Source organism: Leptonychotes weddellii, chromosome 5 (assembly GCF_054177405.1).
Source record: "Leptonychotes weddellii isolate Sample4059 chromosome 5, ASM5417740v2, whole genome shotgun sequence".
NCBI lineage: Eukaryota > Metazoa > Chordata > Mammalia > Carnivora > Phocidae > Leptonychotes > Leptonychotes weddellii.
The window spans coordinates 75,023,216-75,039,588 of NC_138373.1; the positions used below are offsets into that span (position 1 = coordinate 75,023,216).

Here is a 16,373-nt window from a genome sequence, read left to right on the forward strand (position 1 = left end):
ACAAGAACAGTCCTCTAGGATTTTAAAAGCACTTTCCCTACTAAAGCACAGATGGCCTAATATATAGATTTGTCCAATCACTATGTTGTACACCTGAAACTCACGTACATTGTGCATCAATTATAATTCAATTTAAAAATTAAAAAAAAAATTCAACAAAGTTTTTTTAAAAAGCACAGATGGCAATAGATATAATACACTTTTATAAGAGTCCACACTGATGTGTATACTCCTTCCTGTGATCACAACTAATCATGAAGAGGAAGGAAAAAGCAGTCAGTATTCTTGAGGAATTGGTAGCCAATAGTGGATATTATGAGGCTGGAAATGTGATTGGGGTCCATCCTTAAAAGAGTTTCTACAAATCAACTTTCCCTTCTTTTTCATCAATCCTATTTTTCCTTAGACAATATTTATCCTCCTACTTTTGAGGTCCTTGGGTCTGAAAATTGTATCTCTGATTGTCACTAAATTAAAACAATAAAAGTTAATCTCACTTTAGAGTTTGTGACAATATTTGAAGGTAGAGAGTGAGGACGGAAAGAACAGAAAAAAGTGAACGCTCCTTTTGACTAATCTTCTGTTTCTTCATTACCAATTAAGGTTTGATAAATATTTAAGTCACCTAAAATATCTTTTTGTCTGAATAAAAACATTGTTTCTAACAAATATTCCCATTTTTCAAGCATTCTCTAAGACCTTTGTTTCTCTAGGAAATTCAGTGTTTTCTTGAGACTCTAATCTGTCCTTTACTTTTAAAGGCCTCACAAATTCCTCTTGACCAAATTTGAATAAAAACACTTTATTAGCTTTGCAAATTTTAAAGAATTCATTAATTTCTCCATTTCACAAACATAAAAATATAAAACAAGGCTTTGCTCTGCTACTCTACACCATCATGGTTTCTTATTACTATTTGAAAACAAAAGGACAAACAGGAACTTTTTTCAAATGTCAGTTTGACAATCCATAAGAGATGCTTAAGATATATACCTTTGCCATCATTTTTCCCAGGCCTTTGAGTCCCACCTGGCCTTAATCTATTTGGTGACTCTGAAGAAGACTGAAGAAATCTCAGGGTGGAATAAATCACTTGCTGATCGCTCATATCTACAGTAAGAAGGGAAAGATGCTTTAAATTAAAGCCTCACAACAGGATGATTTCTGTCAAAAGAAAAATTCAAATCTCAGGCTGTAGAAACATACCAGCGACATACCAAAGGCTTGTGTGTGTATCTGTATGAGTGAATGTGTGTTTAACTCCTTCAAGCGCATAAAGCATGTGGACTGATCCTGATTTATATAAGAAATGGAAAACCTTTCAATATTTCTGTTAAACTCATTTATACTCCTAGTGATTACTGCCATGATTATTAGAAAATATCGAAAGAATTTTTTTTTAAATGTCCCAATAGATTGAATAGGCTGGGTCCTATGCAACCAGCCAATTTAGCTCAAAATGTTGAACATACATATACGTATTTTATTCATTTATATGTCAGAGAGAAAGAGAGAGAGTACAAGCAAGGGGAGCTTCAGGCAGAGGGAGAAGCAAGCTCCCTGCTGAGCAGGGAGCCCAACACGGGACTCAATCCCAGGGCCCCAGGATCATGACCTGAGCCTAAGGCAGATGCTTAACGAACTGAGCCACCCAAGTGTCCCTGAACATACATATATAAATGTTGGACAAATTTGGCACCAGTATAAATTACTGAGACACTTTAAAAACTATCAATTCAAAAAAATGAAAATTCTGTCTGAAATTCCAAAAAAATATATATATCTTGGCCTAAAAAGCCTTAATATACATGTTCAGATATACACATAAATATTTAAAAGTTCTTGCATTCTTTCAAATATAACAAGACTCTACCAGAGTATGTTTCCCAAAGTATAACCCATAAACCATCTGCAAAAGAATTATTAATGGTTAACATCGCAGATTGGTCAACAATCCAGACTCCAGTGGCCCATGTAAGATATGCTGAATAAAAATCTCAGTGGAACCCATATACCTGTATTTTTAATCCCAAATGATTCCATGTATATTTGAATTTTAGAAATAACTTTCTAGTGTGTGATGTTGCCAGAGAAGCCTCTCTGAAAATAAAATTTGTCAACAGGCAGTCATTAGTTAATATCCATAAAGGATTCAGTCTATTAATGGATATCAATATAAAAAGAAATTATTAGGGGCGCCTAGGTGGCTCAGTTGGTTAAGCGACTGCCTTCGGCTCAGGTCATGATCTCAGGGTCCTGGGATCGAGCCCCGCATCGGGCTCCCTGCTCGGCGGGAAGCCTGCTTCTCCCTTTCCCACTACCCCTGCTTGTGTTCCCTCTCTCACTGTCTCTCTCTCTGTCAAATAAATAAATAAAATCTCTTAAAAAAATATAATAAAGAAAAAGAAAAAGAAATTATTAAATAATAAATCTTTAAAAGCTACCCTGATTCTGATATTAATCAGTGTGAAAAGATGATATCCAAGAAACAGAAAATCTGGAAAACAAATTACACATGAAACTCTATTCTCCTTAAATTTTTTTATTAATTTACAAAATTTTCTAAACTTATTCACATTTTCCCTAATTTCCTAAGGAAGAGGAGTCTTTTCTATTACACAATCCTTTAAGGTGGATAACATCTACATCATTCAACACAAAGCAAAAGTCGCAGTGTATCGAGAAAAAGAAAATAGCTTTCCATGAATTTTGTTTTCACATTCTTTAGAGTTAATGCAGTTCTAATGTAATCATTAGAAAATGCTTTTCTATCAATCCCCATATTTACACCAAGCCATTTATAATAAAATGCCACCTTCCTAGAATCTTTTTTTCCCAGAATCTCTTCGTTATTAAGTGGCACTAGTAGGACACTCAGATAACAAAGATCTGGGGGAACAGAAGCAGACGTTACCTGTGTCTATGCCATGCAGGGATGCAGGCAGAGAAAGCTGATCCAGAAAAGAGGTGGAAGAAGTTGGCCTTTTTGATCCTGGATCCCTTGTGTGCGTGAGAGTCTGTAAGACAGAAGGCAGAAATGATAGTCTCTGAATGGTACTCCCACTCAGAAATTTACTGCCCCTCCTCTTGGCCAAAGTGCTGAAAGGAAATTATATGAAAAGGCTGATGTTGAGGTACATCTTCCTCCATTTCAACTAACCAACCACTTCATACTCTTTGCAAAATAACGTTCAAAATCACTATTTGAGGACTGGAAATATAAACGAACACAGCTTTGGAAAAAATAAGAACTAATATCTTCAACAAAAACTAGCCTATTTAAAAGAAACTACTAGCAAAAACAAATGATTAAAGTGCATAAGTATACATATACCTAAGAAATATTATAACTAAATTCTTTAACTCTTAAAGAGTCTGTCTCTTAGAAACTTTCTCTTACATGCCGCTATCTGAAAAAAAAGATTTTTTTTCCACTTATGTGTACAATCAATAAATGTATTTTAAAAATCATTTTAAAACATCCATAATCCCACTACAAAAATTTTGGTGTATATTCTTCCTGTTTCTTATCCACACACTATGATTACTATGAAAGTTGGCATTATTCATACATAATTTTTTTGATTTATTATTTTCTAATAAATGTTTCCTTACTTAAAAAATATTTATCTAAAATGTGATTTTAAAATCCATATATAGTCATTACCCACACAGATTATGCCACAATTTATTTAGGCAATCCCCTACTGTTGGACATTTGAGTTGTTTTCCAATTTATTGCTAGTACAAAAAATTTATGGCCTTACATTTGAATGCTGTCTTAGGAAAAATGTTTAAACATGAAATTAGGGGGGGTTAATACATTAAAGCACTTTGATACATATTGCCCAATGCCTTCCAGTGAAGCTGCTCCCATTTATATACCACCAAGGTGTGTGAAAATGCTCACATTTTATTTTTTCAAAAGATACTGTTGAATTATTCCTCTACTTGAGTTTTGTACATGAATCTTACTTCATGAAGAACTACAAACTTCCAGCTAAAAGAAATTCATTTCTATAACTCTGTTTCTATGAGCCAGACCTTACCCAAACCTCACTGAAGTTCATTTTCATTTAATACAGGCCTTGTCAATCTTCTGACATACAGCTCTATGAAATCAACTAAAGTTGCTCTTCAAAGGAGATGATTATGGTTAATATGGAGTGTGGAGGAAGAGGAGAGAGGTGGAATGAGAAACAGAAATTGGTCATGAAGAGACAGCTCACCCTTACTTCACCAGGCTCTGACCAAGTTCCTTACTTATTCTTCTCTTTCCTTACCAACTTCCAGCCACAACTAAACCATTGTACTTTAGAAGGATTTCCCATTCTTCAGGTTGTTCATGCCTCCCACCTCTCCTCCAAACTACTTTACAAACACAGCTACTGAATGTTCTGACCACTAGGACCAATCTAGGTTATGTTGCTATTCTTTGGCCCTCACCGGGCCTACTTCTGTCCCCAAAGCACTCCTTAATCTCTGATCACCACTTGTCATCACATGCAAGCACTCAGCTGAAATACCCCCCAAACACTAATTTAATTCAATAATATAAGTTTCATGGGGAGAGTCTGGACACTTCAAGAATACTGGTTACTGGGCATTTTCATCTCTTTACTCCAATCCTGGATTGGCTTTGTTAATCTCAAAACAGAGAAAGATTCTAGCCCTCTATTCTAAAGCCATACATACATACATACATACATACATACATACATACATAAATAAATCAACCAACCAACCAACCAACCAACCTCTGCTGAAAGAACATAGGGAGTAAGGGTGGGAGAAGTATTAAAGTTGATCAAAGAGGTGGCAGAGAGAGACACTGTCATTTATTGAAAGACCCACTATATGTATAACCATATCAAACCCTCCCAAGGCTGATAGCCATTTAATATTGCCCCCATTTTACACATGAGGAAACTAATGTTAAGAAGTTAATTGACTTGCCAAAAGATACATTATTGCTAATTCTTGACCCATGTTTAAAATCAGTCTCATTATATATTGAACATTGTTATTTGAGGTCAAGGTTCAAATCCTCCCTAGATATAAAAATGTCAACAAGTCACTCCCAATCTTCAAGACCTTTTCCTCATGTGTTCAATAAGAGTAACACTCCCTTCATAGGCTTGGAAGAATTCAGTGAGAGTAGCACTAGAGAGGATTTCTCAGACTTCAAAATACATAAATATTCATTTTTTTTCCTCTCTCTCTCCCAAGGTTCTATAAACAGTGGAAGAGCCAGGACAGCAATGCAGAAATCCTGACAGGCTGAGCTGGTTTCTCTGTCCTCACCTGTCAGGTTTGGACTGCAGATGCTTGGAAGAGAGGGTGTGGGCAAGGGCAAGGGGCACATTCCTAATATTTAGGAGCTGGAAACATGTGGCAGCATGCTGCACCTCCATTCTGTGACCTCGGATCTTGTTATTACCATCTTACCATCCCGTGCAGTTACTAGTAATGCTGAGCCTTTATTCTGTTTTGATTTACATCCTCAGAGCTGGTGAAAGGTGGTCAGTTCTCATGATGCAGGCCAGACAGGTGCAGAACACTGTTTTAAACCACCATAGTTGTCTGTCCTCTCTACATACACTCTGTAAGCTGAGTACCACGTCCGTCTGGTTCCTTATTGTAACTGCAGCACAGACAAGAGATGTGATGCCCACATGTGCACTTGATGAACAAGGTGATTCAAGTTCAGAGGAATTGGTTTCACTTATATGTGGAACATAAGAAATAGAACAGAGGACCACAGGGGAAGGGAGGGAAAACTGAATGGGAAGAAATCGGAGAGGGAGACAAACCATGAGAGACTCTGGACTCCGGGAAACAAACTGAGGGTTACAGAAGGGAGGGGAGTAGGGGGACAGGGTGACCAGGTGATGGGTATTCAGGAGGGCATGTGTTGGGATGAGCACTGGGTGTTATACCCAACTAATGAATCGTTGAACACTACAACAAAAATCTATGATGTACTATATGCTGGCTAATTGAACATAAAAAAATAAAAAAATAAAAAACTAGATTTTCTAAAATAAAAAAAGGAGGAATTGACTATAAAATCTAGATTTTTCGGTTTTAGACAAAAGCAATTGAGATGAATGACTGGGAAGCCAAATTGTGTAGCAGCTCCCTCCAAGCTCAAGTTATTTGGTTTGTTACTAAGCTCTAATTTCTGGAAGAGGTAAATTTCTTCTTAAAGGAGAAGACAAGATAATGACAGCACTGACTTCAGGTGGGACTAACAGAAACTCCTAGCATGGCCCTTTGATCAAAGCAGCACAACATTGGAAGCACCAAACTTCATCTGAACAACCACTGGTTCATAAAACAGAAAGATGAAAAATTTGAAGAACTTTGAATGTTCCTATACTTTGTCATCCAAATTCACTTATGTGCAAGACACACATAACACATACACACATGAATATATAAAGCATTTACTTATTTACTTCCTGGCTGCTTTGCTGTAAAGCCTCTGTTCATTTGGGAAACCACACATTTTACCCCAACCACTATTGACCATATTTACTTTGTCAGCTAGCTTAGTTCACAGCTTCTAGTCACACCTTCAAGCTTTCTCGTCACAACTTCAAACCTCAATGGCTTATCATTTCACACCATCATGCTGTTCTTCCACTTGTAGGCCAAAGGGAAGGATGTCTAGAGGAACCACCAGCGCCCAGAGAAGGATGGTCTGCATCCCTCTAACTGAGAAGAGTACCTCCTCACCTCGCCGGGTTCCCACCTCCACAGTTAGACTTCATGCCTAACCTTCATGACACTGAGCAATGCTCATTTTCTGGCTCTTGCTGCAAAAACTCAAAAGACCTCCTTTGAACTTTCTTGTTCCCCTAACTAGTTACCTCATTTGTCCTTCTTGTCTTTACAATAAAATCTGTTCTAATGCTCTAGAGGTAAAATCCTTTATATGGGCCCAACTGCCCTCCAGCAGTCTATCAGACAGTATCCGTCCTTCCTCCAATTTCTAAATAACTAAATGAGACCACCTCCATCCCAGGAAATAAGTAAGCTTGAAAAAATTATGGCAAAAAAGGGACTTCAGAGGGCTATTTGGGCTCTCTGCCATTAAAAGTAACCTGTCTATTCACAGGTGGAAAAGGAAAATAGATCTGCAAAGTAGGGGCATAATTAAGAATTCTGTTGTATCAGTTAGTGTTCCCTCCACTATCTCACACAGTTCAGACTCTGAACTTACCCTCAAATCATTCATTTACCTTTGTTGTTTATTTTTTATTAAATTTTGTGGATGTTCTATTCTAGTGCATTACCATATGATAGGAAGCCAATTATTAAAATAACCAACAAACTTGATCACCCAAAAACCTGCACATAGATATTTACAGCTTTATTTATAATCGCCAAAACCTGGAAGCAACCAAGGTGTCTTTCACTAGATAAATGGATAAGCTGAGGTCCACCCAAGCAATGGAATATTATTCAGTGCTAAGAAGAAATGAGCTATCACGTCATGAAAAGACATGAAGAAAACTTAAATATGTAAGTGAAAGAAGTAAAAGAAGTCAACCTAAAAAGGCTACATATCGTATAACTCCAACTACATGACATTATGGAAAGAAAAAACTGTGGAGACAATACAAAGAGTAATAGTGATGATAAGGGTCGGTGATGAGGGTAGGGAGAACTGGATGGAGCACACAGGAATTTTAGGGTAGTGAAAATACTAGCTCTGATACTATAATGATGGATATATATCATTATACATTTGCCTAAACCCATAGAATATACACTGCCAAGAGTGAATCCAAAAGGAAACTATGGGCTTTAGGGTGATTATGATGTGTCAGTGGAGACTCATCAAATATAACAAATGTACTACTCTGGTGGAAAATTTTGGTTAACAGGAGGCTATGCATGTGTGCGGGCTGGAGTATATGAAAAATCTCTGTCCCTTCCTCTCCCTTCTCTGTGAACCTAAAATTGCTCCCAAAAAAGTCTTTAAAAAAAAAAAAATCACAGGGATCAGTAGTTGAACTTACAGCACAACCCATGTTCACAGGTCTCACATATTTCAAAAACTCCTTTTCGCTGTCCCATTATCTATTGCTTTGGTTGAGCAAAGTTAAAGTGTCTACTTGAGAAATTAGGATCACAGCTGTGATCCAAAGGACACATCCTTATCCAAAGTGTTTGAATATACAGCTCTGTGGCAGGACTATGTGCATGTGCAAAGCTCATGGTAACTGAAAGGTTTTCCATAGCTACAGAAATGAATCTCTTCCCCTTCAGACTAAGTTACAAAGACAAATTAATCTGATGGCAGTAAGTACAAAAGACAACCACCTCAAACTTTTACAAAGCATCTACTCTGTGGAAAATATTGTGCTAGATGCGGGGAAGCAACACTCCATCCCATAAAAGGGCCAAAGGAAGGATGGGGCACTGAACCAACACTTGGAAAATAAGTTTTGATTATTGCAAGAAGACTCTTTATTATGGGGAGGAAGGGAAGGGAACATGTATCTACTGACCTGAGTGCTATAACATTCCAGTTTCATATAAAACTAGTATTATACAAAATTTAAAATGTTAGTGATCATTGTCCACCAGCAGCTTACAATCTAGGAAGAAGCAGTTCAAACAAGGTATAAGAAAGTCAGAGACAATATAAAATATTTATCCTAATGATGTAGCCTCCAATCTTGGTTTGCATGTGAGAAACTCAGTAGACAGTGGGGACAGAACATAACAAGTCAGCACAAGAGGGAAGTCAGAGAATGATGACAAGGAGTTAACACATTAAATTGAAGAACTATTTCTCCCAACTTTGCTCCATCTTGATCATCTTACTCAATGTCTTACTCAGGAGACACAGAATATTGAGGAGCAAACAAAAATTGTGGGCCCACAAATTAAAAGAGCAATCATTTCTCCCTTCTTCCTGGAGGTTGACATCTAAGTATAAGAAAATTACATGATTTGGGCGCCTGGGTGGCTCAGTTGGTTAAGCGACTGCCTTCGGCTCAGGTCATGATCCTGGAGTCCCGGGATCGAGTCCCGCATCGGGCTCCCTGCTCGGCAGGGAGTCTGCCTCTCCCTCTGGCCCTCCCCGCTCTCATGCTCTCTCTCTCTCATTCTCGCTCTCTCAAATAAATAAATCTTAAAAAAAGAAAATTACATGATTTGACAACGCATATCCATCAAGGTCTACAACTTGAACAGAAATGTTTATTATCGTTAAGAGACCTGGAGGTGGTAACAGTATAGTCTTGCACAGTGGAGATCAGGTGACTTTTCAGGACAAACCTGGAGGATGGCCATGGATTGTTTATATAGTGTGAAAGACCAGACAGGACTCCATGGCAAACACGCTGCCAAGACATGCTCTAGAGCTACAATATCCAAAGGGTAGCTACAAGGCACACTGGCTATCTACATTTAATCAAAATTAAATAGCACTAAAAAAAAAAAATGGTTTGTTGACAGCAATATACCATTTTATTCTTACATGAAAAATCAACAGGACATGATTTAGAACAGACTTACTTCAGTAAAAAATTGTTCAGGATAGAATCTGAATTGGCAGATGGATATTCATTTTACAATTCTTGTAACAATTTCTATGCTTGAAATTCTTCATAATAAAATTTGAAAAAAGTTTAAGAGAACTATAAATTCAGTTATACTAGCCACATCTCAAATACTTAAGTTGCCACGTATAGTACCTAGTGATTACCTTATTGGACTACAGAGACATAACGTCTCTATTATCTCAAAGAAATGTACTGGCCAGAACCACTCTAGAACCGAGCTCAGGAATACTGGCAAACTTCAAAAACCAACTCTTCCCAATAAGGTCAGTTCTGACTGTCCCAGGGGGGAGTGAATTATCACTACCAGGACTGCACACTTTTTAAAGAGTGGGGGTTCAGATGGGGGATTAACAATCCCAGGGGCATAGTTGCTAACAGGGAAGTAATGAAAGACCAAGTCTATCAGAAAGAGGTTGCAGGACTGAGAATCATGAGTTAAACCTATGCTCATTAATAGTTAGAATACACACACACACACACACACATGCATTAAAGTGTCAATTTTAAATAACTTGTAATGCTGAGAACTCATTTAGTTCCTACAGAAACACAAAATATATTCCGTAATATCTTATTGACAAAAATCTACTGTGAAATAAGGAATAAGGGCATAACAGAAGATGTGTTTCACCTGGGGTGCTGACTTGACTCTCGTAACCCTTTAGGCAATTACTGATTACACCAAAAATATTTAAACTTTAATAATTCTGAGGGGTTTGGGATACCTGTGAAAAATCCAGAACCTTCTGTAAACAACTTCTATAGGCACCAAAAATTACGTCCCATTAGGTATGGAAGAAATAAGGAGAGATCTGCAATTGTCTTGAATGGATGAAAATCTGGCAGCATTCTTCTGCCTGAAAGAACTTCTGCCATAGGATGTACCTACTAGAACAATTCTTTATTATCTTAAAGTGAATAAAGAGACTTAGCCTTCTGAAAAAAACAAACAAACAAACAAACCCACTCTCCATCCGGGCTTTGATATGTTTTATTAGAGCAAACTCTCAACAAAAGGTTCCTTTTATTTACAGAATTTCATGTGTGAGGACTGTCCAGACCACTTGGACCCAAATGAGAATAATCATTAAGCCTGCTTATGTATCTCCTTATTTTTAGTTGGCATACAAAAAAAATTTCACATTTATAAAAATCCCAGTAGGGTAAATGACAAACCCATCCCTTAATTAAATATAAAAACAGCTGCAAAAACATACAATTTAGATTGGTTTAATCTTGAAATGTAATCCAATAAGACTAAAAACTAAACATTTCAGGTCCTGTACCAAATAGTAAAATACTCGAAGGCCTTCAGGATCCCTAAAATTTAAAAAGGTAAAAGTTACTTTTTTGTTCCTAAGATGAAACACATAATTTTAAAGTTAATTCCCAAAACTAAACAAAACAAAGGAATTCAGGAGAAAGGATTTGTTGCAACTAAAATGAACATACTGACTACCATCTCTGTCTTTTCTACAAAATTCATTTTTGTATTCATTCATATTTATATTTCATTCATATTTAAGGTGTTTATTTTCTTATAAAAGAAACAGCTATACATAAGAACGTAGAAGGCAGATAAAATTATAAAGACAGAAAAAAATAATACCCCTAATACTATAAAATGTCACTCCTCCCAGGATAACTATAAATATTTTGGCATTTCTCTATTTTCTTAACTAAAATCATTCCCTGTGCCCTTTTTAGTATTACTTTTTCCTTCTTTAATATTACTTTTTCCTTCATTTGTGAATTATCAATAATTCTCTTTGTTAAACATTTGGATTTGGATTTCTCCCCAATTATAAGACTTCAATGACCGGGCACCTGGGTGGCTCAGTCGTTAAGCGTCTGCCTTTGGCTCGGGTCATGATCTCAGGGTCCTGGGATCGAGCCCCACATCGGGCTCCCTGCTTGGCGGGAGGCCTGCTTCTCCCTCTCCCACTCCCCCTGCTTGTGTTCCCTCTCTCGCTGTGTGTCTCTCTCTCAAATAAATAAAAAATCTTAAAAAAAAAAAAAGACTTCAATGACCATCTTCATGAATACAGCATTTTCATTATTTGAGAGTATTTCCCTAAAGTAGATGCTCAGAAATGAAATTACTAAGTCAAAGATTAATTTATTTTTTTTTATTTAGTTAATTAACATACAATGTATTATTTGTTTCAGGGGTACAGGACTGTGATTCATCAGTGTTATGTAATATCCAGTGCTCATTACAACCCTCCCTAATGCCCATCACCCAATTACCCCATCCACTCAGCCCCCTCCCCTCCAGCAACCATGAATTTAAAATGTTAGCAGCTTCATGATGTAATGAACACTGGGTATTATATAAAACTGATGAATCACTGACCTCTACCTCTGAAACTAACAATATATTATATGTTAACTAATTGAATTTAAATAAAAATGAAAATAAATTAAAAAAATAAAATGCTAGCAGCTTTTGATGCATAATTATCAAACTGTTTTCCAAAAAACACTGTACCAATTTAAAATCCTAGTTAGGGTATGAATGCCACATCCTCATCAACTGTGGGAAAATCAACTTGATAGTTCAAAAGTATCTGACTGGTCTTTATGAATGTAGCCTTTTGTATCCAATAGTGACTATGCATTCATTCCTTTCTCCCTTCCTCTAATAAATATTTACAAAGCACTTCTTGTATGCCAGGCACTGTGCTAACTGGTGACACAGCAAGATTCTCATGGAGTTCACATTCAAACCAGAAAAGCAAGCAAGTTCTTACAAGTTAGGGTGATAGAAGAAAGAGCACTAAGAAAACATTCTGAGGCATAAGACAGAAAAGAAGTGGAAGCATAGAAATTTTTCGTACAAAAACAATACTATGTCCTACAAAGGCCCAGAGGAGATAAACTTGGGAAGACAGAGGAAGCTAAAGCCATACTTAAGTTATACTGACTTTCTTCAATTTCTTTCAAATATTAAACTCAAGGAGGAGAATGATGTGGTATTAGGCTAATGAGGCTGATATAATCCAATAAGGATTTCTTTTAAGTTTTATGAAACTCTATCCAGATTTTTACCAAAAATAGCTATTAGAATTTGGTTGCTGTTATGCATATGGTCAGATTAAGATTTGACAATCAGAAAAACACACTGCTAAGTAGATGACAGCAAGTCTTCAATGACATAAAAGTCAAAATTATATCTGCAGAATAAACCGATAAATTGCCACTGAAATAACCCTAGAAAACTGGCTATTGTTCTAAAATGGCCCTTTCAAATAAATTATGTCAATTTTTTTTTTTTTTTTTTTTAGATTTTATTTATTTGTCAGAGAGAGAGAGAGAGTACAGGCAGGGGGAGCGGCAGGCAGAGGGAGAAGCAGGCTCCCCGCTGAGAAGGGAGCCCGATGCAGGACTCAATCCCAGGACCCTGGGATCATGACCTGAGCCGAAGGCAGACACTTAACTGACTGAGCCACCCAGACATCCCTAAATTACGTCAATTTAGTTAAAATACTTCAGCATACTTACTTTGACTGATTTACATCAATAAGAGAACCTATTTTCGATGTTGTAAAAGAAATATGTTCATCTCCAATTACAATTTCAAGCTCCTGAAAAAAATAAAATAGATTACTGTAGTTAATATAAAACTCCACTTAGAGGTATTGGTATTCTTGTTACCAAGAGGTCCCAATTTAGCTGCAAGTTTTCTAGCAGTCATAAAGAAGAAAGAAAAGAAAAAAGAAAAGAAAAGAAAAAGGAGAAGAAACTTAACCTGACAGACATAAACTATGTCTGTAAAATAAAAACCTCATCAACTGCTCAGGAGTCCCCAATATTAGGATTAACCAAGAATTGCTTTCCAGAGATCTCATAAATAAGACACTATAAATATGAATGATATATATATGAGTACACATAAACATTTCTTATGTCAGTAAAAACTGAAGACATAACTTTGAAGCACAGTGCTGTAGATATGGGTATAAACCTATTTTTAATAAATAAATACAAGCACATTTAACCTTTCTACCAGGCTTTATAAATAAAATGCACAATACTAACAGCACCATTTGGGCATCTACTATGTATGAGGCCCTGCTGCTGGGGACTTTACAAACATACTCTGTAATCCCTAAAACACCCTTCTCAGGGTATTTTACAAATGCAAAATACAAGACTCATAAAGCATAGGAAAAAAACACTGATGTATTTACAATCACGAGTAAGTGATGGTATTGATATTTTGAGTCCTCGGCTGTTAAGACTGAAAGACTCATTGTGATTTGACTTCACAAAGCATTGAAAATTAAGACCTACTAAAACAAATACAACATACTGTAGACATTCTTAGTGTGCCATAATTATTGTAGAAATTGTTCTCTAGATTTTATCTGCAAATCTAAAACCAATAATTATGAGGCTATGTGTGTAATGATTTATCAGGTTAAATAACAAATGCCATTAAAGATGGTCTTAGCTCTGTATTTCATTATGGGACCTAATTATGCACAGTTTTTGGCACACACAAAATGGAGAACTAACTAAGGCTCTCAAACGATCATAAAATCTTTGACTTAAAGACCCAATAGATGATTTCTGGAACATGCCTACCCCTCCCCACTAACCAAAACATATAAATACATCATCAAGTCGGTAGATGAAAATACTGGGTTCTCCCTGAGTCTAAAATAGATAAAAAGTTTACTGTTGTAGTGTCTGTTTTTTAGTACGTATGTACCTACAGCATAAAACAAACCGAGATTTAAATTTACTTTTTAAAAGTATTTACAATGTGTAACATAAATACTGTTAACTATTACCTTTGCTTTCCTAAATAATACTTCTTTAAATAGAAGAGGTAAATGACTGCTACAGAATGTCAGCATCTATTTGATTTCTCCATATTTTCTTCTAGTCAAAGAAGGGGATATAAAGTATAATTCTCAGGAATATATAAAAGTGAAATTAAGTATTTCTTCCTCCAGGAGTTGTATCTCATTTCTTCAAGAGTTGAAAAAACCCAAACTGTCTTTCTACAGAGTGAAATTAAGCCTTCAAACTTCTCCAGAAGCCCTTTGAGAAACATTAATTACTCTGAAGGGAATAAGAAGCAAAAGCAATGAGCAGTTTGAAAAAGAAACCAATCAAATCCCTCTCTTGGGCACAAGGGTACAAATAAAGAGTTCTCAAAGTTATAAAAATGAAGAAAGTGAATTTTACAATCAATAAGAATCCTCTCTTGAATTTCACAAACACTGTACTTATTCTTAACAGAAGTAATTAATATACAATAGCAATTATCCATTAACAGTATGAAAACATCCTAACTTTAACCAGTGAGGCTACAGAGAAGACTGCTCAGAAAGATGCCTAAGTTTAGAGCTCTGCACTGACTCCTTTACAATTCAGAGGTAGAACAGAAAATGAAACTAAGTGAAATAAAATTAAAGAGTATTTACCGGGTGCCTACTAAATGGAAAACCAAAGAATCAAGGAGGAACTATGCTAAGTAAATACGGAGAAACGTAACAATTATATCACCAATTTCCAACACGTATGCACGTAAAGAACTACTGTATACGAACCTGTCGGCCAACTCTGTCAGGGGGAGGCCACAAAGCATCATCTTCTTTTGTAATTTCACTGTCGTCAATAATCCTCTTCAGTTCCTCCATTACACTCTTGTGCACATAAGCCTGAAAACAAGTTACAATAAAAATTCCACAATGTCTATTACTTTCCACAACTCAGAATGAAATCATAATATGAAGTTACAAACCCTAAATATTCAAAGAGAATATCACAGAAGAATCTAATACTGATCCTAAAAGTACAAGATGGGAGATAATCACTCATCCTTATGATTTTATTAACTCTCTCGCCCTTTCCTTTAATATGTATTTGTTTCCAAATTAAAAAAAAAAGATAACTTACACTAGCCCCCTTTTAAAACCCTGGATCCTGCCTTTTAACACGGGACTCAAATACCTCTGAGTGGTTAACAATGATAACAGAAAATCTGTGAGGTGAACAGAGACAAATACAAGTAGACATCACAGTCACTGCTTTGAGCTTTTTCTTATCCTTAACTTCCGGGCCTTTCATTTAAAATTCTTTAAAATACTGTATTTAAATCTTGACTATCAATCAGTTTAAATAGGGAATGGGATAAAAAGACAAAGCTAATTATGAAATGAATGAAATTATATGTTTAAAGATGGAACTACAACTTAATATAATCAGATTGCTTCTTTGGCTGTTACACATGCCTACATTTAGATCTATTTAAATAGACTCCTTTTTCAATCTATAGACTGGCTTCTTTACAAGCAATACAGCCTGAGATGTACTTTTGTAAATTCAAAAAAAGACATGAAGAAAATGGGCTAAATGTAAAAAATTAGACATCTGAAAAGAACTTACCTCCTTTCTGATCATGACATCATTTTTGTAATTGCTGTTGTTGGCATATCTAAGCTTTCCTGTGGGGAGTGGAAAAAAATTCAATCTATAACAGCAAAAACCACTAAAAAAGAAAATAATAAAGAAATGACATTGTAAGCAATTTCAAAGGTACAGACCATTTTATACTACTACTTTTATTAATATTTCCACCCTTTTAGCATAAGATCAATGCTAGACCTGTAAACACTCAAATATTTGTTGGTAAAAAGTTGGCTAAAGTTGAAGCCAGTCATTTTCAAAACTTTCATACCTTCAATAGTTGAATTTTTAAACATTCAACATAACTTTTAAATATTTCATGCCTTCAATATAATTCAATATAATAGGAGGGGTCATTTTTTTTTT

The 16,373-nt window shown here is 35.9% G+C and overlaps 1 protein-coding gene across 7 annotated transcripts in view; it reads right to left on the minus strand.

Moving 5' to 3' along the window:
- Window positions 1–176: 176 nt before the first annotated feature.
- The window catches only part of MAGOHB (mago homolog B, exon junction complex subunit), an 18,904-nt gene continuing 2,707 nt past the window's right edge, over window positions 177–16,373 (minus strand). For 5 of the 7 annotated variants that reach the window (XM_081821231.1, XM_081821226.1, XM_081821229.1 and 2 more), the window contains exons 2-5: window positions 15,987–16,045; window positions 15,149–15,259; window positions 13,089–13,171; window positions 10,558–10,904 (exon numbers count right to left, since the gene is read on the minus strand). In XM_081821231.1, coding sequence (XP_081677357.1) covers window positions 10,805–10,904; window positions 13,089–13,171; window positions 15,149–15,259; window positions 15,987–16,001 — 309 coding nt within the window. In that variant the 5' untranslated portion in view covers window positions 16,002–16,045 and the 3' untranslated portion in view covers window positions 10,558–10,804. Of the gene's footprint in view, window positions 1,111–2,914; window positions 3,018–10,557; window positions 10,905–13,088; window positions 13,172–15,148; window positions 15,260–15,986; window positions 16,090–16,373 lie in introns of those variants that run through there. The other 2 variants (XM_081821227.1, XM_081821232.1) reach the window with 2 other exon arrangements.